At 37.5% G+C, this 23,704-nt stretch overlaps 1 protein-coding gene across 1 annotated transcript in view; it reads right to left on the reverse strand.

Moving 5' to 3' along the window:
• Positions 1-23,704, reverse strand: part of rgs3a (regulator of G protein signaling 3a) — a 56,068-nt gene that overhangs the window by 21,940 nt on the left and 10,424 nt on the right. The window contains exons 9-17 of the mRNA XM_055154192.1: positions 17,927-18,008; positions 17,703-17,808; positions 17,152-17,575; positions 15,913-15,952; positions 15,398-15,705; positions 14,988-15,065; positions 13,588-13,699; positions 11,490-11,533; positions 945-1,079 (exon numbers count right to left, since the gene is read on the reverse strand). Coding sequence (XP_055010167.1) covers positions 945-1,079; positions 11,490-11,533; positions 13,588-13,699; positions 14,988-15,065; positions 15,398-15,705; positions 15,913-15,952; positions 17,152-17,575; positions 17,703-17,808; positions 17,927-18,008 — 1,329 coding nt within the window. The remainder of the gene's footprint in view (positions 1-944; positions 1,080-11,489; positions 11,534-13,587; positions 13,700-14,987; positions 15,066-15,397; positions 15,706-15,912; positions 15,953-17,151; positions 17,576-17,702; positions 17,809-17,926; positions 18,009-23,704) is intronic.

The raw sequence follows: 23,704 nt of genomic DNA on the forward strand, positions 1-23,704 counted from the left end.
TTGTTGCTTTGCCTGGAATGTCCCACATTATGGCATTAAACATATCTGTATTTGTGGAAAGAACACTGACACCACCAGCCAAAGATACAGGTCAGATCTGCGGAAAGATGGTCTCACTCACTGTAAGATGAGATATATTTTAGAGCAATAATTTGGTTGAAAGCCATACTGTGGGACATTCCACAATAAGCAATATTATGTCCATAGACATGGCCAGATATAGTGGATACCAAGAATAGTTACATGGAGCACCTTTAAAGCCCACTGGCACAACAAGGGTGAATGTTTTCCGCATTCTGAAATTATTGTACTAACAAGAACAATCTCCTTTCAAAAGTATAAGAATAGTTACTTAGACGATTACTTCTTGTCGAAATCCCCTCAAAGTAGCAATTATGATGAGCAGACAAGAAAATACAAAAATCAGTAGAATTGATTTCCCTTGGTAATGCTCAGAATGACCTCACAATGCTACAGTAATCTCTCTCCCTAGAAGCCAACCAATCAGAGTATCAAAAGCCTGCAAGCACTTCCAGATCACTTACAATGCAAACTCAGCAGCACTTTGCACCTTTATGGTAATGTGTTAAGAGTGAGTGAAAGAAATTAATACAACAAGCATGAACATTCAGCATTTTCTTGAATTCACAAGGTACATATGAATTCCAAATATTTTCCAAATATTTAAACCACACCAACTGTGCAAATTATAAAGTTTTTCAAAGTATTACAAAGTGGAAAAAGCTTTCATAGCATGTGACGTAACAGCAGGAAGGTGCTATACAAATGTGTGTGCAGTTCACGGAGCATCTGTTATGGGGGTATGCACAAATATATGCATTGCCATGTGTTCATGTGTGCACAGCGTTAAATTGTCCCTTCAATGAAAATAAAAAGTTCTTAATATGTACAGCAAAATATGTAGAAATGGATATTAAGCTTACCTGTTCAAAATGTGGAACTAGGGGCTCCCTCCTGTAAAGCTGAAGCTGCTTGTCAATGTTGTCCTTCAGGCACTGACACACGCGGCGCTTCTGGTCGGCTGAATAGGCTTCCAGACTGAGCAGGCAGTCACACTTCTACAGACAGTGAGAGGGAGAGAGGAAGGACAGGGCGGGAGGGGGAGAGGAGAAAGAGAGTCAATGGAAACCAGTGTATACAAAATTGGAAAAGAATAAATTTTTTAGGCAGAAAATGTACTGTTATGAGAGACTTCTCAAAAAAGATTAGATGTTAGCATAAAAAATAAGCAAAACTATTAACATAAATAAGAGGTCACAGAACTTTCAGAGTTAATGATATTTTCAACACTGAGTAACGGTTTTGATAAAGATACAGTATATAACTTTCAGAAGTGGCACATTCCATTCAAACCATACCAAAATTCTCAGTGTAGATAGATATGTTTTATGCCATCCAAGATTTTTAGTGCAAAAAACACAACCAAAATAATAAAAAAAAAAACTTCTATTTTAGTCTCTTTTTTTATTTTTATTTATTATTTATTCATTTATTTATTTATTTGCTAAAGTTATATACTGTGTCTTTAAGAGTTTTAAGAACAACTTTTTGATTTGACGCACTTAAAGCACTGATCATTTGCAATAATATTAAAACATACAGTAGCATCAGTGTTGTTTTTGGTTCATTTACACTACTTTGTCACCTGAACTGACTTACATCACCAACAAAATGCAGGCATTAGTGAAATGAGAGTGTGTTTAGAGCCTATAGGCAGAATTTGATCTGCTGACAAATGGAATATGTGACCAGTGGCAAAGATACTTCAGCTCAACAAAGAAGAAATCAATACAGTTTTGCTAGGAAATACACATAGGACTAACAGTGGTCAAGAAATGTGAGTGGCAGGGGATGGACAAAAAGCCCTCAGTCAACTTACATCTCTAATGAGCTTACTCAGAATCAATATTTATGAATGAATGGGCTCATTCCTATTTTATCACGCTCCTAATACTGTTATGACTGAGTAAAAATCTTTTTTTATCTCAATATTCAGTTCAACTGTTTATTTTTCAGAGAGATAAAAGCTAATGCCAATGATTCAATATTGTTGCCTTTTTAGGAACAATAGCCAATTCCTATCCAAATTCTGTTCAACAATAAAATGTGGCATTATCACCATTCCTCAAGAACAGAATTAAAGAAAAAAGTAAAAATGTGTCCACCATGAATACTGAAATTGTTCTTAATTCAATACACAAAACTATGTCAATAAAATATACTGTATATGATCAGAATAGACGAGTCCTTTTATTGCATGTATCAGTCAGGCCATCAGTCAGCATCAAGTTGAAATACAAAACAAAATAACAAAATAATCATAATAATAAAAAACATTGCACAAACGTCACATGACAATACAATAAAATTAATTAAAAATATTTTCAAAAGAAGTTAGAAAATATGATTATACCAGAAGTACAACACACAAGTCTCAACTGAGGACAAAAATCGATGTTGATGTTGTTTGTAATGCATGATTTCCACTGAATAGAAAGAACAGGTCTATAAAGCAGCAGCACAAAGCCTGAGCACTGACCACATTTAGAATGTGGAATAAACAGCTTTGACTGAAACACACTGTACTCCTGAGGTCACTGTAGAGTCATTACACATGGTTTGATTACTGAAGCATCCTTAAAACCCAAAGGAACCAAACACGTGTGTTGTGTGCATGCTTGTTATATACTGTGTAAAGAGGTTATGTGTACTTTTATACATGGATTTAAAAGAACCACAATATCTAAGATAATTTAAAGCACATAAGACTTTATTGTGATAGATTCTCGTTCTATATGCAGTGCAATCTATACATTGTGGCTTGATATAAAATGTGATTTTTGACTTTCCATATCTTTCATGTTTATTATTTATTGCACATATATGAGTAATACACTACAAAACACAGGAGAACATTGCCTCATATGGACAGGCTTTTCCAGGCAATTCCCCGTTGGCTATCTCACATTAGAGCAAACACATCTGTGATGCAGTAGCTGTGGGTCCCAGAGGCCTGCACACACCTGCATCCACAGACACGCACAGGCAGTGCACAGTGACCCAACTCCACTGTGGCGCCACTGTGGTGCACCACACCAGTCTGACAGCACACTCAAAATACCGGCTTTGATGAACACTTGTAAGGTGTAAAATAAAACGAAAAAAATGCTAGAGTACAGTCAAGTGGGTTTCCATGCTGCAGTCTGTGCTGTACATGCTTAAAATTATGTTTCTAAATGAAGGTTTAAATGAGGTAAGTCACGCATCTTGTCTAATGACTATAAGAAATAGGGACCAACAATGACCAATTTGCTATTGTCACATGAATGGAGCAAAAAAGAGGGTCAGACTAAAAAATGATCTTGTGTAAAATTAGGTCCCACAATCAGGGCAGCCAAAATACACTGGTATAAATCAAACACTCATATTAAACCCAATGTGACAAAGTAAAGTTTTTCTTCATATCCATAAACAACCAAAGCTCATTACTTGTATAGTAATTATTCTAAGAACATTAGAGACAGCTGGTCACACGCCACATGTTTTGGGCAGGAGGTGTTAGAGGAAGAGGCTGGTACTCTGTACTATATGGAAACAGAAGTCAGTTTGAGAGGGAGCAACTCTTCGCTCCAGCCTCCATATTTAGCATTCATCAGGGAGGGCTGGAATTAGTGCAAGTGACAATAACAATATTTATCTAGAATAACACAGTTGTCAAAGTCGGAACAAAACTTTTCTGGCTTTGGGGGTATTTCAGGTTTAAAAATAATTCTGTGGAATCTCCCAAACTGTGTGGAAACTAGTCTTTGGGGAATTTGCCTGACTTCACAACATTTCACTGCATCCGGTCAGTCACAAGTGCAGATGAAGTTCACTATTCAAGTGTACTGAATAAAATGTAACATATTTAGCTGACAGAGACCTGACTCAACTTCTTACATTAGTGCATGTATATAAATCCCCTGATCCACGAGATAAACATGAGAGCTAATGACACCAAATTCAATGAATGGCCACTGCTCTGCCTTGGAGTGGCTAAAAATACAGACAGCATTTCCCCTTAATCAGATTGATTAAAGTGCTCCTTGGTTGAAGCCCTCCCCTGAGCCATCTGGCAGATGAGTTTTCACTGTGTCACTGTATTGCTGTCAACACGGCTTACCTAAGCTGCTTCGACATTCGTTAGCATGGTTTCTGTGACAGCTGATGTACCTGATACTAGCCCAAGGCAACAGTCAAGTGCCTTGTTTTTAGTCCTTCAAATAATAATGGCTTTTAAATGTTGGCCCATAGTGAGACACCAAGTTTTTGATGCATGGATATATTCTGGAACATGCAGAAATATTAAAGCAGTTTAAACAATCTCCATCCTAAATCATGTAAATTCCAAGTAAATATCAAATTCAAATCATTTGGGTGAACTAAACGCCAATGAGAGTCCACTATTATCTCACAGGTTTATAGGATATTTGTAGCAATCCAGTATTCCGGCACATCAAACAATTATTTTTCTAAATATATGCATTACTAACAACTAAATGAGGGGCAATAAAGTCCTAGTAAAAGTTTCTTAAAGGGCAGAACCTGCTGACAGGCTGAGGCACAAGTGGACTAGTCACCTGACAGGTCCAGCTGGTGTGAGGGAGACAAAACAAGACACTGTGAGGTCACTGCTCTCAATTCATACCCTTCAAATTTACCGGTACAGGCTGTGAGCTGTCACATTTTTCTCTAGTGAATGTCTATCAAATAACTGTAGAAATAACGCACCTGGAACATCCACTCAGTGCTATACCTGTAAAATCTGTAGGAACAGATTCATGTTGGTGCATTTCCTTTTATACTATTTTCAGGAATACATTCTTGTAAATACATCTTTAGGGATAGCAGAAGAGGCGGATGTAGAGACAGCATTAGATCAAACGGTACGTCTCTACAGCGAGGCAAGGCCCTATACATTGCCACAGCATGATGCCCAGTTAGTCATGGTGCATACACTGGGGTAGCTATTGTCACTGCTCCCTACGTCACATCTCAGTTAGTTACGGGTCAAACCACCACCATAACCCTCTAATCGAATCACCTTATCGAATCAGTAATAGTGATGTCGTCAGTGCTGCTCTTGTCACAAGCCCTGAGACCTCAATCATCTCCTCCTCCTCTGGGATTGTGTACATGGTCAGCAGTGTGGCAAATGGATGACAATGGCCAAATGTAAGATAATAAACTGAAATTAATTTTCTTATGATCAGGAACTTTTTAATGGAGGTCAATTATGGTAAATCATTAGAAGTACTACATTCTGTTTTGACAGTAATATTTCCTTAAATGGAGACATTCAAGACTTGATTGCTTTGAACATATCTAGTTGCACCTATTTGTTGTCCCCACCCACAATGTGAATTATGTTTCTTTAGTAATGGCTTTGGATGAAAATAAAGAGTAGCTGCAGTATCAGTGTATATTATGTTTTGAATAAATAAATAAATTAATTAATTAATACATAAATAATTTAATTAATTAAACATTGGATTTATATAACATCTTTCAAGACACCCAAAGCGCTTGACATTGCATTATTCATTCGCTCCACACTCTGTAGTGGTAAATGACCATATAGTAGCCACAGCTGCCCCGGGTCAGACTGACCCAGGGCAGCTGTGGACATCTGCGCCATCGACCCTTCCAACCACGACGAACACTTGTGCACACATTACATTCATATTAGGCAAACTGTTCACCCAACTGTGCCTTGCCTAAGGACATAATGACCACTGGTACCCCCCAGTGACACCTGGTATTCCGAGCGATGTCCCAACAGGCCCAGCACTGAGCTTCTGAAATCTTAGAAGATCAGCCTTTGACAAGCCAGTACGATCACAGTTTTGCCAAACTGTTATTTCTGTTTATCAATCTCAAATTATGATGTCTTCATAAGGCCTACAAAGGGTCAGACAAAGGTGAGAAGATTCAGGTCTACTTCTCATGGCTGACTGTCTTATGACTAGCTACAGAAATTATTATTCCTATTCCAAGTACTGCAATGACGTCAGCACCTTGTGATATTCTGACCCAAATACCCCACAATTATAAATAACACCAAAATGAACAAAAAGCTCTTCTATTTTAAGCTATGTAAACATGATTTAATTTCATTTTAACTTGACACGGTGCCTTTCCTTCCCACACTTCTATTTTATGTTTGTTGTCCATTGAAAGCTCTACAGTGGTTTGTTAAGATATAACATCCATGTAAGTAGCATGTCTGTTCAAATCCTTTGACCTTAGCCCCTATAGCTGTTAAGAAGGATGATGAGCACATGACACTGCCTGGAGAAACCTTTCTAAAGCCATTCTGTTTTCATCCAAATTCCTCATTTCATTCACCCTATTTATAGCCTCTGTTTTCGTGTTTTTCAATCACTTGCCTTTGGCACATAATCACATCAGTTGTGCTTTCATTGCACAAGTTTTGTATATTTACTGAAGCTTACATAAGACTCAAGAACTCTATATTATTCACGACAATGGCATTTGCCTACCAGTCAGAACAAGAAGGTATCTGCCATGACATTAGCACTTGCTCTGACAAATACTGCAACTTTAGCATTTTTTAATAAATAATAATAACTGGCGACAGTCAATCTAAATGTAATCATAGGTTCAATGTCTGAGAGTGATTTAGCTCAGATGTACAGCTAGAGTCAGTGCACTGCAGCCAGTAAGCAGTAGCATATTAAATCACAGTGAAAGCTAAGTGTACCCCATAAGTTGTGGTCTAAGAGGAGGTGGGTGGGGACACTCAGTTCAATAAGACCCAAGAGGGACTGCTCCTGCCTCAGTTGGTTATCGATAGACTCCATAAAGTAGGCATTCTGCTGACATGGGCTTCTGGACACACATTACTCAGAGAGACTGTTCCGTCACTGTATGTCATGAAGTCATGAAGATTTGAAACCACCTAGGTGTTATGGAGTTGGAGTTAAATTAATAAACAAACGATGTATATGGAAAGGGTAGGTTAATGAGTTACACTTTGGAATATTTCTACTACAAGGTAAGTATCTATAATAAAAATATCTATAAAATACTCCATAATGCTTTTATTTTATATACTTTATTTTATTGCTTTTTACACATGATTTTGTTAAGTTACATTATTTTTTCATTATTTTATTCTTGACTAATGCTCCATTCAATGATATTTTAAATACCCAAAATTGGAAATGCATGGATGGTGTTTTCAGGTAATGCAGTCAAAGTTTTTTGTTTCGCACATTGCTCCAAACTATAAATATTGTGACCTTCTCCTGCGCAGATCTCAGAACAAATGCAGTATTTGTATGCAAAGCACTGCTTGCACCACACCAGGCCTGATCACACAGTACGCTTACTGCTCACCGGCCTACACACAACCACCACTGTGTTTTCACCTAGTTTGGCACATGCTCCCAATCCTGTGCATCACCTTTTTCTATCATCAGATTAGATATGCTAGATATGAGGTATTAGATTGCACAGGTCTTTCATATACAAAGCACTAAAATAACAGTAACAAATATAATAAATAATGTACAGCACTATCAACATCTAGCCTGTGTTGGGATGACGTAAGAAGCATTAGTCACTGGAGGTTTAAGTGGAGATTTCAGATTCAAGGACTGATAGGCATTAGTGATTAAGAGGTGATCACATTGTATCCATTAGACACTAATAGCCCCCATGAAAAATTCTAAGAAGGAAAAAGCCAAATGAGTGACAAGGCACCTCTCAGCTTTTGTTTTACATTAGCACTCATTAGTAAACCACAGAGGCAGAATGATTCTGTTTGTTTTGGTACAGTATGAAACTGCAAATCAGCCATGAATGACAGCAAACAACAAGTCTATGCTAAGGGCACTGTTGTATAAGAAACTCAAGTTAAACAATGTCCATTACAAGTTAATGTTTGAGTAATTCACAATTTTTGGTATATTTGAAGATTGAAAAAACTTCATATGTTTTTTTTTATCATTACATCATGACTACAGAACCTAAACAAACTCACATTACGCTGAATTATAGTATAGTAAAGTTTCTATATTGATTGCCAGCTAGCACAGCAGATCACTTACATCTCCAGTGTCAGACAGTAGATGCTGCTGTAGCGAACTCGATTCCCTGATAAACTTTCCTTTCTTAGGCCCGGCACGGTCAGCCACATTGCCCATGTTGACCTGATGAGTAACAGATGAACCTTTGCACTCTACTTGTCAAAAATGCCCTCAGCTCTGTCCTGGCTACGCTGTTGTCACTTCACCTGCTCAAAGGATTCTTGGTTCCTTTCGTCTTGCGTCACTGACACACTTGCACGCTTAAGACACAAAGACACACTACCTTCACACCCCTGTCTACACACTTTGTAAATCTGGGTTAGATTGACTCTGTTCTGAGCTACTGCTAAAAAAGGATGACCTCCAGCAAAAAAGGAGAAGGGCAGAAGCAAGGAAAGGAGAGCGGACAATAGTAAGATTGCAATATGAAATCAAATTTATATTGCAACAATGATCAAGTGTGCAGCATATAAAATAAAATCTGGCCTTTGGGAGGAAAGATCTGAACATTAGTCACTTTGAGATACTGTATAACGGCAGTTCATCATGTACATGATAAAATTCTGAAATAGGACTGGGTGATATAACAATGAAAATATAATAGTTATCTGATCCTTGTGATACAGTATTTGGGTGATATTGTCATAACACAAGGAACATTGATCATGATAATATTCCTGTGTTTAATTCAGCTCTGTGCTCAAACATAGATAATGTTTTCACTTCTTCTTCTTTCAGCTTCAGTAACAAGCAAATTTACCCAGTCATGGGGAAGTGTCACTTCAAGAAGAAGCAAAGAATTTAAGTTACCTAAAAGTGTAAAGCTGAATTGTGATAAAGCATAATTGTAACAGAGGCTGTAAAAATGTGATATGTTAATTTGGCATATCACCTACCATTACACTCAAAATTCTTGTCTTTTCCATGTGGGATCTAATTCTGTATGTGTATGTTCAGTAGATGAATGCTGGCTAATGTCTAATACAAACCTGAAACATGGTTTACTCAAGACAGACACCTTACAGTACAATATAGCCTGTTAGCCTGTGTGATTCTCTCATATAACTGGATAACTATATAATATAATAGAAAGCCTACATAAATAATACGCATGAGAGAATCTCTAATATATTCCACTCACTGCTGATGGTAACATGGTAATCAATGCTCTTTTGTCCCTCACCAACGTTTGTATCATTAGAGCTGATCAATAATGTGTATAGTTGAATGATTATTGTCTGAGACTGAATGATGGCACACAAGAACATGGATTCGCCTATACTGCATACTGAATACACAATAAAGAGTACATGTGTCTAGCAACACATCTGATGAGATCACTGCATGTGATAGCTCTAATGGCAAATACGAATAATCACATACTGTAATCTTTCACAACTGCTTGATATTTCTACTGTTCCCTTTTGTCTGATTGATTGATGTTGAACAGTAAGATGTTTTCAATCTCCCCTCTATGCCTTTTACTGTTTTTATTTGTTTTTCATTTAGAGCATGTGACCTTTGTACGCAGGCCTGAAAGAGCAATTCAATTAGAGTCTATCACATTACACCTCATGTTGAACACACACAAACTGATGGGGGCCAGGGTCAAAGCGCACACTCGAATAACATCTCCTCCTTGTCAACAGAATGTAGTCGACACTCAAGACCCCATGTGGGTAGTCTTGACATGCAGTGCTTGCTGTTGTTTAATCTGTCTCTGCACCTACATGCTGCATCAGGTCAATAACTTGGTAAAGAGGCCATCATTACTAAACAAAAATAGGTTATCCCTTGATGGCTTGCTGGCATATTGTACTCCCCACTAGACTCTCTAGTGAGGAGGAAAAATAGGCCATAACCAATTAATAGGTGCTAGTCCAAGGCACATTATATCTGTAAGGGATGAGTGGCATATTGCAGCAGTTTGTGTTTGCTCCCTCGAGTACTGAAAAAACTGCTGACAGGAGCATCACTTTTAATGGATGACGGCAAATAAGTGTGTGCAATTGTGTCAGAGATGCTGACAACATAGTGATAGGGGAGACGTAGGGAAGTTGAGCCAACTAAAAGTCATCCAAAAAGTACACTGTCGCTGAATGAAGCTTTTTATTAAGTTTTTGAGAGACTAAATGTTGTTATTTCATGCTCTGCACCATGCCATCCTGAATGAGGGGAATATTTTTTTCAAAACAAAACTCAGTATTATGACATGTTGATGACGCACTCTTTGGTACGGTTCCTGTGTAGCACACCACCTAGATGTTATATACAAACTACGATTATGCAAGCCAAAATACACACACTGAGCCTGACTTAGAGTTTGAAATTACTTTTAAATTGTTCTGTTTATTTCTCTATGGTTAAATGACATACTACTGAAAATGGAGAAAAAAAGACTGGACAGATGGAAATGTATAAAGATAAGGTTAATACACATCGGACAACTGAATGAGCAACACAAGTTACACGTTTACCTGAAGCCTTCTTAGCAATTTAAATCCCTCTCCTCCCATAAATTATGTTACCCACTTATCTTGAATAATATTGCTATGTGTTCTCTTTTATGGCACGTTGGATTTCTTATTGTGAAAATGCCCTTAAAAAGTGTATTAAATATGTAGCTAATGAGGTTTCACTGCATATTTTAGTATAATAATGCCAAGTTTATGATCATGGGGGCACATGCCAGAATTGTATTAATTATTTTTTTTATTGTTATTATTATTTAATTTGATAATTTTTTTTTTTTAGAGCATTATTGCTCTATCTGAATTTTATCTCCAGAGAAAGCATGACATCATTGTCAAAAGTCAAAGCAGCCCTTTTTTATTTATACTTTAAACATTAATGTTGTTTTAAACTGACTTCAGACTAGTCTATCATACTCCTTAGCATGCTTGCAATAAAAAACAAAGTCACTACCACCACCTACAGAGGCTTTCATAAAATGCAATAAAAACAAGCTTGAACTCAAACAGCACATAAACTTTGTTATTATATTACTGAAGATGGCAGATTATTATCTAAACATCTAACCTCTTAAGATTCCCTGTACATGTGTATTTCATTTTCCTTTTATGATCAACTATGAAGGTGAAGTTAAAATGTTACCCACACCACACAAAGATACAATGATTACCTTGGGTTTCTGCTTGTGTAAAATATTTTAAGTGCAGCATGGAGAGATTGTCCTCAGAGATAGCGAGTACATTAACAAAGACATTTTTATTAGATCTAGCTGCTAACCCTAATGTATCTCAGTAATTTCATTTCCAGTACAGTCAATTGTCCCTCTGATTCGGACATAAGACCTGCCTTTTTCTTTCCATTCGTATTTCCTCTCAGTGTATAAAGTGAAAACAGGATTCTTACCTCTGTCATATGGATTAGGTAGAATCTCAGTTCTTCAACATAATCTGGAAAACAAAAACATATATTTTCAATGTAATGTTTTGCTTTGTGTAGCATCACCATCTCCACCAAGAGTGCTATTTAGGTCATAAACAAAAAACATCGACATAATAAAAAATTCTATTTCTAATAATTTGTCATAATTCATTATACTGTACATGTAAAAAGGAATTAGACTTTACATACAAAAATAAACAACTGTTTAATTTGTTGGGGAAAATAGTAAAATGTAGTAAATGTCCACTTAAGTTTTTAAGTAGACATTTAAATGTCAATTTTCAGTTATTTTTACAAAGTTTCAGTTTTTAAGTTGATCAGCAGATGTCACTGTTGTATCATTGTAGTTCTCTGCACCGGTGTTTATGGACATTTTCACAAAAATGTTTGACCCTTGAAATTTTTATATAATATTATTCATCATGTAATGTAATGAACATCCTGGGCCAAGAAAATACTTGACATTCCAACAATAGTAAAAAATTGTTGAGCTGGTTTGGAGTCTGGTTTAACTCACTATTCCCCAATTCCCACGGTTTTCAGGATAGAAGACAGGAAAGCCCTTGCAATGGACATGCACTTTGTCATTTATGCACCCAGCACACACCCCATACATACACACACACATTCACACGCTGAAACAAACACAATCCCCCGGCGCCTCTTTCCTGACTGACGCTGCTGAAGCCTAATAACAATGACAGGCAGCAGGACGCCTCTGTGACTGTGTGACAGAACAGAAAAGCACACACAAGCTCAGCTCCATCCACTCCCTCTGATATAAAGGGTGAGGGGCGGAGGTTCAAGTGGTCAAGAAGAGGCCAAATATGCTATTACAGTTTGATATAGGAGAATCACTAGTATAATAGTATTATAGAAGCCTGACTGGACAAAATGATGTTTTTAGAAAGACATTATGCACCACTCTGAAAAGCTACACAAAAAGACAAGAAGTAATGGAAGACTAAATTATTAATGCAGCAAGCCAAGTGAAAAGGTCCTCTGTAACCCGTTGCCAAGCAGAAATATGCCATTCTGTTACTTAAGTAGATGTAAGTGGGTTGTTGATAATCACTTGTTACATGTGAGCAATTATACACATCCAGCTGTAATCATTTACGTCCCATCAAGATGAATAGATTGCTATTTAATTGCAGGTCTCTAATGGTGCAAACTGTGTGTGTACTCCACCCTTGACTCCAGACCCATGCCATGCCTTTGCCAGCCCATCCAAACAAAGATGTTTACAGTTTTTCAGTTTCCTCAGGCTGTGTGCTTTTCTCTGCCAAACCATTCTCTCAGTGCATCTAACAGGAGGTCAGTATTTACTCTGTGGTGAGAGAAAAGGTAAAATGTATTTCCTGAATATGCATAAGTTATTTTTTTGGCAAATAATGGCTGAATCTGTCAATGTCATTTGCAACATACTACTTTCTCAGCCAGTCAGAAAGATTTTTTTGTTCAAAAGTCATCCTAAGTCATCGTGTTGACTTGTAGCTGCAGTTTATTTTTCAAATTCCTAGACAAACTTCAAAAATGCTAGCAGGTTAATGGTATGCTAATGGCATCACTGTTCATTTTTTAATAATATTTAATAATATATAATATATAATATATATATATATATATATATATATATATATATATATATATATATATATATATATATAATATATTAGCAATTGGTTTTAAGTTAAGGAAGCTTAGTTTAAAGTAGTTCTAATTACAGTGGTAAATATTTGAATCCCACATGTACAGGATCCTGTGACTGCAATGCTTGACAGTAATGCTTTTTAGATGTAGGCCTTCATTTATATGTATTATTTTCAAAGTTAAGGCCATAGATAGGTTGTCATTTTTGTTCTACAAAAGTTAGGTTTTTATTTAGGTATATCATTACATATCATCGTTCCAAAGGAGAAAAAGACAGTTCTCCCATTAAAATAGTAAAAACGCCATAAATACTTGTCCCAACATTTATGCAAATGGGTATTTGCAGAATGCTTTTCTACTGATGTTGAGTGCAAACTGTAGCTCTTTAGATATATTTTGAGACACTCACCATCTTGTAAGCGCAGGTGTCGCAGGTATAGTGGACTCTGGAGGACATTGCACCTGCCAGGCTCATCTTCTCTTGTCACTAACATCAGGTCATTGTAGACAAACACTGTGACCTGAAGATGAGAGGTAACGACAAGGATTAGATGAAGAGAAACCTGAGACAAAACAAATTTCTACAAATTTAAGCAAGATTGAAGTACACGCTGTAGAAGTAATCTAATGTAGGCATCTGTATACTCCATGAAGAGAGGGTAAACTATTTGATATACAATGAAAATGTTATGTTCATTCAAGGAGAAAATTAATGCAAAAAGGAAATAGGAACAAACAATGCTCCAAGAGAAACCACTGAATGTATAAATATATTTGTTACCTAGACAGAGTCACATAGCACTTATTATGATGTGTCTTTCATCTAGCTTAGGGGCACTGTTTAAAGACAATGCATTAGCTGCAGTGGCTTCCTCTGCATCCTGAGACAGCAGGCAGGGTATTTCTGTAGCCAGTATGTGGTTAGACTCTGTGTGTGTGAATGTTCATGTGCAACTTAGGTTAAGAGTGGGTGAAAGAGGATGTAAGTAAAATATCATGTGAATGCATTTTAAATGTGTGAATAAATGTTGCTTAAAATTGCTTAATTGTCAAATGTGAAGGATTTTAGTTAAAAATGACTAAAAAATATAATGTTTAACAAAACTGCTTAATTATTAAAATGTATAAACATTATAAAATAATAAATACATTGTTCTTGGTATACTGGCATATGACAGCAATTTGACTCAAAATGTCACAGAAGTGTTTTATATAGCATAGTTGAAACCTAATTTTGTGACCACCAAATTGTATTAGCTTTGCCCAGAGGTGGACTCCTCCAGTGTGTAAAGCTGGAATAATAGATTGGCCATTAAAAACAACACATTAGGTAGAAACTCCCCTCTAATCACACAGTTACATTGATAAACATTTGGATTACAAGTGATCACACAGATATGCCAGTATTTCAAGTCAGTGCACATCACAGTTCTGCTTAAAAATATTTTATCATTTAAAGAGCCAGTAACTCCTCTTTGTGGCTCAGTTTGTTTGTAGTTATTGTGTGGACAATATTTATTCCTAGGTAACCCCAAAACAGGGATATTACCGGAAATTTTCTGACATCTGGTTTATGTGTTCCCCTAAAGTCACTTCTCTGTAGTTTTTTCTGGTCAAATGTTTACTTAAGCAAACACACACATTGTGACACGAGATGCGCACTCAGGCAAAGAGCTTTCATTTTGAGTTTGAATTGACGATTGTAAATGTTGATGATTTTTTTGTGACATACAGGAAGCTATTTGTTCATAACACAAAGATTAAAATTAGTATATTTTTTGTCTAAGGTAAAAAAATAAATAAAATTACCTTCAGAGCGTGATGCTTGCTTTCATGCAGTATCATTTCCTCAGATATGATCAGATTTCGGCTGCACAGATCAATAGGCTGCAGGAGAAATAGGATTTTTTTTTAAATCACAGTTCAATGTTACTAGTTAACTTTGTCATAGATGACAACAACAAATAACTTATACCATATTTACCAATGCCATTCTATTCCAAATATCTGATAATAGGTTAAGAGTTTTCTATAAGAGTGGAGAGACTGGATGTCAGTAGTACAGACACAAGGTAAACTGCAGTTGATGTGTGGTTTCCGACTGACAAGACACTCTGGGGGACTTCCTTTTGTGCATAGATGTAAAAAAAAAAAAAAAAAAAAAAAAAAAAAAAGGTGTAATTTTATTGTTGCACTAACACAATGCAGAAGTGACCCACCTGAACAAAGATGGGGAATATAAGAATCTTAGGTGCCACTTTCACATATCCATAGTTGCCGTGTGGTGTGTGGGAACGGACAATTGTACAGTTCTGGTAATTGGCGAAGTTGGCACTTGGCTGCTGGTAGTGGGCTGAGTTAGTAGATGTGGACGCTGTCTTAGTAGTTTTAGAGTTATTGGATCTCCGAAGGAAGCCGGTGCGACTTGAAAAACCTCCCCCACTTGTCGTGCCACCAGAGAAACCCCCTCCACTCTGTGATTGTGAGGCCGGACCAGGCGCCTGTTGAGTGGGATACAACCTAGCGGCTAAAATATATATAAAAAAAAAACAACATATATACGTGATTAATAATTAACTATGATAACTTTTATTCAACTATTAAAAACGGTATAATACAGAAGAGTAAAAAAAATTTTGTCAACTGGACAAGCCTTTGTCCCCACAGAGCAGGCCTGGATAACTGAGGAGTTATGCGGACACTTTACTTAAGAAAACAAAATAGTGTATCTTACCTAAAGTACCCTGGTTATCTTGGTAAACTGGTCGCATCACCTGAAACATACACATTTGAACTCATTAACAACATTTGATTGCTACTTATTTTAAACCTATTTTGGCTTATGAATGTCTAATTGGGATGAAATGCTTCTGTATGTAAACACAAAATAGTGAAGAAATAGTGTGAGAGTGTGTATGAAATAGTAATGACAATAAAAATGTTTTTGTGCCTAGTAGAGTTCAGTTTTAACTTGGAGCCCATTTGCACAGTGCCAATCTTAGACAGTGACGTAGTTCACCTGTCATGACAGATTAGTATCAACTGAATAAAGATAGAATGCTGTCCGTGCTTCACAAGGCCAGCATGTGAGGCACACTAAAGAGTGACATAATTCAAAATCACCAGCAGGATGTGGAGATTTTATAACATATGACTATTTTAAATATCAAGCAAGAACATCATTTGTATACTCACTATATACATTATAAGTCATGGCATCTTACACATTATTAAATAACCTTGTTATTTTTTACATCTAAGTGTTATTTCAAGATTAAAAGCTTACTGTAAATAATGACCATCTTGAAAGAATATGTAGCAGACTGAGATAATCACATGCACAGCACACAAAAGTCACACCAGACAAACAACTAGTAAGTAAAACAGAAGGTTTATCAATATTATAAAAGCCATGACTGCACTCCAAACTATAAATTGTTAAAAATACAAACTAGTTCCCATATTTGTGGATGTAGAAAAGGTTAGTATCTGATGCTGCATCACTGTTAGCTGAGGAAAAAAGTCTTTAAATTTAATGTATTCACTTTATTATGTATTCTGATATATAATTCATTTTAAGCATGAAAAACATTTTACATAAGTGTTTACTACAAAACCTATTTTTTATATTTTGTAAGTTATTTTAACATTTACAAATTATACAAATACTGGTACATTACAAATATTTGGATTATGATATTGAGTAATATCACATTATATGTTTCTTCGCCAAAATTGATCTCCTCTACAAACACAATAAAACAATAGTGAACAATATGGAAATACTTAAATCTGAAATTGCTGAAATGATGGCAAGTAGTTCAGACAGACAATTCCTGTACTTCTATCTATCTGCACCAGGGATGTAAGGTAAAGAGACATATCTAGGATGAGCCCCCAAATGATTCTGATGATGATAAGGGGGAGGACGAAGAAGATGATGGAAATGGAGTCCACCAGCACTCTGTGGTACCTGGCCTCCAGAAGTGATGGGGGACAGGATGATGTAGTTGTCTCCGTTAGATGCCTTCACCCTGGTCCCCTTCAGTGTGGCTGTGGGATGATGAAGGAGGCGGGGCTTCCCATCCAGTTCTTCAGATGAGCCTCCCTGGGTCCCCCAGGCCAATGTCCCCATCCCTAAAGTACTGCTGTTCCCTCCATCCGAGCCATTGACCAGCAGCCTGCGAGCAGCGGTGGCTCTGTGATGAGCCGGGAGGGGGGGTACAGCTGGAGGTGTTTTACTGGCGCTGGCATCGCGTCGGCGAGTTGGCGGTGACGGTGCATCGTAGTTTGAAGTGGAGGATTTATAAGTGGGCCGGTGGATCAGGCCCTCAAAGTTAGGCTTTGATGAAGGCCCCGTGCGCCACACGACTAGTGTGATTTCACTAGCACTGTTTCTGTAAAGAAAAAAAATGCATATATAAAGTATACTATACTTGGTATTATAAAAATTACTTGGGGGACTATTAATACATTCTCGAAGCATACCAAAATGATTAATTGTTTTAACATCAGAGCTAATACCTGATGGCATGTGCTAAATCTACACATTTCCACTGTTCCACTGGCTGACCATTAAGCTGCAGGAGAGTATCCAGCTGCTGTAGACCTGCTAGATCTGCTGGACCCCCTGTTGGTGAAAACAGATAAAACAGTAGTCATTTAGAGCTACTGCAACTCTGAAACTTTAAGCTTAAACCTAATAATGTATTATAATAAAATATGAATAATACAAAAATCTGACTTACCTGGATCAACAGCCTGCACCCTTACAGGCGAGTCTGAGCAGATGGTGAAGCCGTATCCATCCTTTCCTCGATGGATGGTCACCTACAAAACAAGGTAAATGTAGGAACTTTAATTTGAACAGTCAGGAGTATTCTTTAACTGGAATATATTCATGAATGAGAATATATACAGTATGTCAGTATATAAGTCACTCTTCATACACTGTATGTGAAAAACCAAAGTCAATATAGTTTCATTCGGAACCTCTAATTTCCATCTAATGTGGTGAATATTGGATGAAGAAGACATGACCAAAACTGTACATGTGCAGTGGGATCACAGGGTACATGACCAAGATGCATCAGATCCGGTGATATTCACAGGTCTCAAGTGGGTGATGGCCCTAAAATGTCTGCTACACTTTCGACTTCTTTTTGTCCCCAAATTTAAAGTGTCCTGTGCCACAATTAGTTATTAGAGTTATTAACTGTTTTAAAAACAAGAAACAATTGTCTGAACAAAAAAGGAAATAGCAAACTACATCCCACTAAATCATATCTTTCCTTGGCTACATATTTTAATGTTGACAGAGTGATAAGACTCACACTACAGAAAAAAATGTCATTGCAATGCCCAGAGAACAACATAAGATGAGAGCACTGATGAATTACTAGATTTTCAATCATGAGAAAGTGGCATGACTGAAATAAATATTGTTTGAATCTAAATATAGACTTCTGCATCTTCTGTATGTTTGCACACGTCTTTCACATTTTCCCGCATGCTGCCCTGTGATCAGCTTCAACATGACTGCAGTTGCATGCAGTCATGAACACAAATGTGGTCAGTCTGTACTGCATAAGACACTACACAGCTACACAGAGAGATACATTGTAAATGCTTACGTCTATGATGAGATTTGCCTAACATGTTTATCATGTCAAATGCAATGTTCTTGATCAAATTTTAAGCTTTGGTATGTGATTCAGGTATAATTAAGAAACTTGTTTAACTTACAAAAAATAGGTCATAATGTGCTATGTTAATTTAAAATATTGGTTCATATAGTCTGCCTTGCACTGTCGACTTTGCTTTCCATCAGATTCTTTTCTTGTCGGGCAAAATATAAATAATGTAAAAACAAGGTCTGGTGCTCAAGAAATTCTGCTTCCTTTAGAACTGCTAGACTTGCTTCAAGAGGTTTTGCTTTTTAAATGTGTTGCAACGACTTTTTAAAAATGCAATGTGTCAGTGGCTACACTTCAAAACAAGGATGTACTGTAGTTACAAACTTGTAATAAATAGATGGCCATATATAAATAATAGGCTCGGGTTTATTGCTTGTAAATAAAATATAGAAGATTGCAGAGATATAACTGTCATCTTTAATTTTTAATACTTCCTTTACCCTCCTTGTGACCCCATTTTGGTAGCACTGACACACCTGAGGCAGTCTACAGCCGATGCAGAGGTGGCACAGCCCATGAATCGTGTGCAGTACACCTCCTCTTCCTCCTCCTGCACCGTTCAGGTCGGCAGACAGGACACAGACGCTGTGCCGCTGGGTCTCTCCGGGGCCGGCCCCCCTGCAGCCTGAGTACCTCCAGAGCCTCCTCCGGGCAGCCGAGTGGGACACTTTTGGACTGTGTTCAGGTGTCCCAGAGGACTTCAGCGTGTTATGGATCATTGCAACTAAACCCAGGAAACTAAACTAGCTTTGCAGTACATGCAGTACAACAGTGTATAATGTCCGGATAACTGGTTAACAGATGTGTCTGAAGATTTCTCCAATTCTTGATTATTTCTTTCTTCAAAATTCAATTCTTATGCAAAATTGTTTTTTCCATTAAGCGTAGCACTCAAGTCCATTCAGATGTCGTAAAGTTCTCCAAGAGTAGAAATGCACTTTTTGGAGCCTTTTGTTTATATGTGGTCTTGTTAAGCATCCATTCTTCGATAGTTTCCAAGTTAAATTCGATTACTTGCATAAGGTTAATCCGTTTGAATTTGTGTCCGATATCTCTGTATTCTTCAAACATAAGATGAAATAGCCCACCTCATCAGCTGTTTACGGTGGTGCTCCGGCGTCGTTTGGGCGAGACTAGTGCTAGTCTGGCCTGCTCAGGCCACAGTGTCGCTCCTGGCAGGGCGCTCATGGGAACTCTCAAACAGCAGAAGAATAGGAGGAAGTGCCTCCCACCGCCGCGCACATACACACAAGCACTATGGGAGACTTCGCCATCACACGGCCAGGACAGCTTTGTGTGTCTATTCCCGATAAGACCAGTTTGCTTCCTGAGTCCACACTATGAGGTTGGAAGAGGTCCTCCTGTTCTTACTCAGTAGCGATTATGTGACTAATGCAGGTGGCATGAGCGGGACGTGTGTGAATGAGTGGGACAGGTTTACATTGGCAGAAACTAATACAGCCACAAACTTCAGATGCAATTCAAGACCACATATTTTGAATGAAACTGATCCACTACAAAACAATGCCATTGTTTTGGTAGACATAATTAGAATGCATCACATACTTCATCAGCCAAACTATACCTCAGTTCCCATAGTCCCAGGTCTCCATCCAAACATTATACTTGTTTATTATGATTTGTACTTCCATATTTCCTCTGCTTTTCCTTTCAGCGGCCTCCCCCTCCATTTCCACCGCTCTCACAGTGCACGGAAACTCACAGGTCTGTGAACCCTGACAATCTACACTCCTCTTTCTCTTATCAAAACATGACTTTTAATTTGTGTTTTCATTTAGCTATAGCTGTGTGGTGGTAATTTTACTATACAACTTCAAGCACCTCAAGAGCAATGTAGAAAAAGCTAGTTAATTTAGAGGTACAACTGCGGCCAATCTAATCCTTGACAACCCCATGAATTCCCAGCCCGCCTCTCTTATTTACTGCTGGGTTTTTGGCTCATTGGCTCATGCTAAGAAATAAGGGAAAGGGGGAAGGTGACACCACACTAGACTAAACAATACTAATAAAGTCCCAGAAACGGTTGTTGTCTCAAGATGCCTTTTATACTGGTAATGGTGGCTTTTTCTTGTTTGTCTTTTCAAAGGGGCGAGGGTTACCCGTCAAACTTACAAAAAACACTTTCTGCCTCATTCATGCAGCGCTGTTCACCTCTAAATAAGCAGAGGAACGGATTAGAGTAACCAAAGAAAGGGGGAGTATAAAGCCTGTCTTGGGGAGAGGAGTGAAAGACGAGTTTCAAAAGCTTGTCTCAGAGCCAGACGAGGCCAATCTGGTGTTTAGTAGCATGGGGTCTCTGCTCTTTACCAATCTTTCTCTTGCAACTGAACAGACTAAACATTTTCACAAAGCCAATGAAAAGGAAAGAATGTGTTTATCGGAAGTTCATGGTTATTTAAGTAATTGTTCAGAAATATAAACACAGTGAAATGAAATGTATTTATTAATTGCACCTCTATCATCATCAAGTGTTTTCTAAATCACTAACTTAATTTATTTCAATAATAAAGAACAACTGTAATATATGGGACTGATATAATACAAAAGCCATGTAGTATTTTTGCATTTACCACAACGTTAGATGGCAGTATTTTAGTCTGACTTGTGAGTAATTCTGGCTTCTCTGCTTAGCTTAAGGGCATGATTAAAAGATGACCCACTAACACACCTGAACCACAGACAACTGTACAGCTTTGTGCATCTTAAAAAAGAGGGAAAGTGCAGCTCAGCAAAGGCCAAGGATCATACATTTTGCACAAAGCAGGAAACAGGGCAGAAATAGGGCAACACGGGCATCAACAGGCCTAAATCTTCACAAAGGGATATTTGTGCCTATAAAGCCATAACCATTCTTCATTCTTCCTGGAACATCAGCCAAAAAAAAAAAAAACTAACCTCTCTCCTCTGTTTGGCTCACCTCACCCTTCCTTCCCATCTTTATAATCAGACACAAGTGTCAGGCCCATTTGCACAGAGCTCAGTTTGGACCTAATGATAAGTGACAGGCAAAGAGATGCAGGGCACTTTGTCCTGACTGAAACAAACTGCTACTTACATTCATGTACTCACTCATAACATACTTACTTAAAGATGCCATATGTAACTTTTGTGCTAAGAAATAGATTAAAATGAAAGTGTGTTAAAAATGATTGTAGTATGTAGTTTTTATGGCACTAAAAAACTCCTTACTACCTTTTCTGTGAGTGGGATTGTATCTCCACAAACCTGACTCTTATTTGGCTTGTAGGAGGGTCTCCTTTGTGTTTGTTTCTCAAGAAATGGTTTTCCTTCGGGAATAATATTCCACTATATGTTATGAAATATCTATCTCAATAGAAAATGTTCATGTGCACATGCCACCTCCACAAAGTTACATGCTGTGTCTTTAATAAATGTGTTAGTGAATCTTGAACATATACACACAAAATAATCATAACATCTTCAACAAAAGGCTCTTGAAAACACAACTCCTGCCAAAGAACTATTCAACCTTTTATTCTTATGCCTTATAGTCTTGAAGCACATACAAGACTAACATCTTTCAGCGTTTCAGACTTGTGTACTCACAATTTGCCTCTACAAATATTATACATAAAATTTGTATTATTATGATATAAAATCAGGGCTGCAATTAGCATTAATCATCACTTTTTCCTACAATCAATACTTTTATACCAGGTCTAGGAAGTTATATATTTCACTTACTTTTTTTTTTTTTTTTTTTTACAAAAGTTGAACTAAAAAAAACACATGCTGAACTTCAAACAACCTTTCATAATACAGTGTCCCAAATCTCCATGAAAACATTCAAATGTGCACAAGGACATGATTAAAAGTATTATTCGGGGGCACAAGGTTTCTGCATAAAGAGGCCCATGGTCACAGGGTAGAGAAAGAGGAAAACAGGCGGACTCACAGCTGTAAAAGGAAGAGGCAGTGGTCTGTAAAGGAGCAAGGACAAGGCAACAGAAAACCAACAGAGGACAGAGGAGAAAGTCTAAAAGGTTTCAATTCTCCACTAATTTAGTCTGTGAATGTGCCCCTCTCTCCCTCGCTGAAGGCTCCCCTGAGACAGTGCCACACAAACTCACAATCCCCATTCCTCCGATTCAGACACAGATAAAGAGAAAAAAAAAAAAGGGGGGGGGGGGGGGGAGCAAGAGGTGGCGGAAGTATGGAGGAAAACAGCCTTTAACTAATTGTATGGTATAGAAGTGGATAACTCAGAATGAGGTTGTTTACTCACTACATGTATGACCAATGTGAGGGTTGGGTCAGGCGAACTAAATAAATAAGACTTGAGTAAAAGTCTTCAGTAAATGTTTGCTCTTTGAGGTTGGGTACTGTAAAAAGGTACTGTTACTGGAGAAATAATTTAAGGTACTACAGATACTGAAACATTTTTGGTATCAAGCCTGTCACGATAATTACTATATTGACTTATTGTTCAATATACAGGTAGTTCAAGCAACTGTTCTATATCAAAATGCTGTCAGCATCACAATTGCAACTGGCAAACAAATAATCTACTGTTAGGACTAGCTTCACCTCAAACGAAAATAACTAATGCTTTGAACATCCACAGACGGCCAAAGTGTTGTCAGATTTAAAAGTGAAGTGGTGGGACAATGGTATAAATGGATCAGACAACTCAGAGCAGAGCTTTAAAACAGTTTAGCACATCGCACGTGGTTGTTTAATCAACTTAAACAATAAATAGGCAGTGTCACCGCCACACCACAGTGTAAAGGCATTTATAAATACTTAAATATGTTTTTGTGATAAAGTATAGAACAAAGGGAAAATTAG

The sequence above is a fragment of the Boleophthalmus pectinirostris genome, unplaced genomic scaffold (assembly GCF_026225935.1).
Source record: "Boleophthalmus pectinirostris isolate CB_2022bp ecotype Guang Dong unplaced genomic scaffold, ASM2622593v1 HiC_scaffold_18, whole genome shotgun sequence".
Classification (NCBI taxonomy): Eukaryota; Metazoa; Chordata; class Actinopteri; order Gobiiformes; family Gobiidae; genus Boleophthalmus; species Boleophthalmus pectinirostris.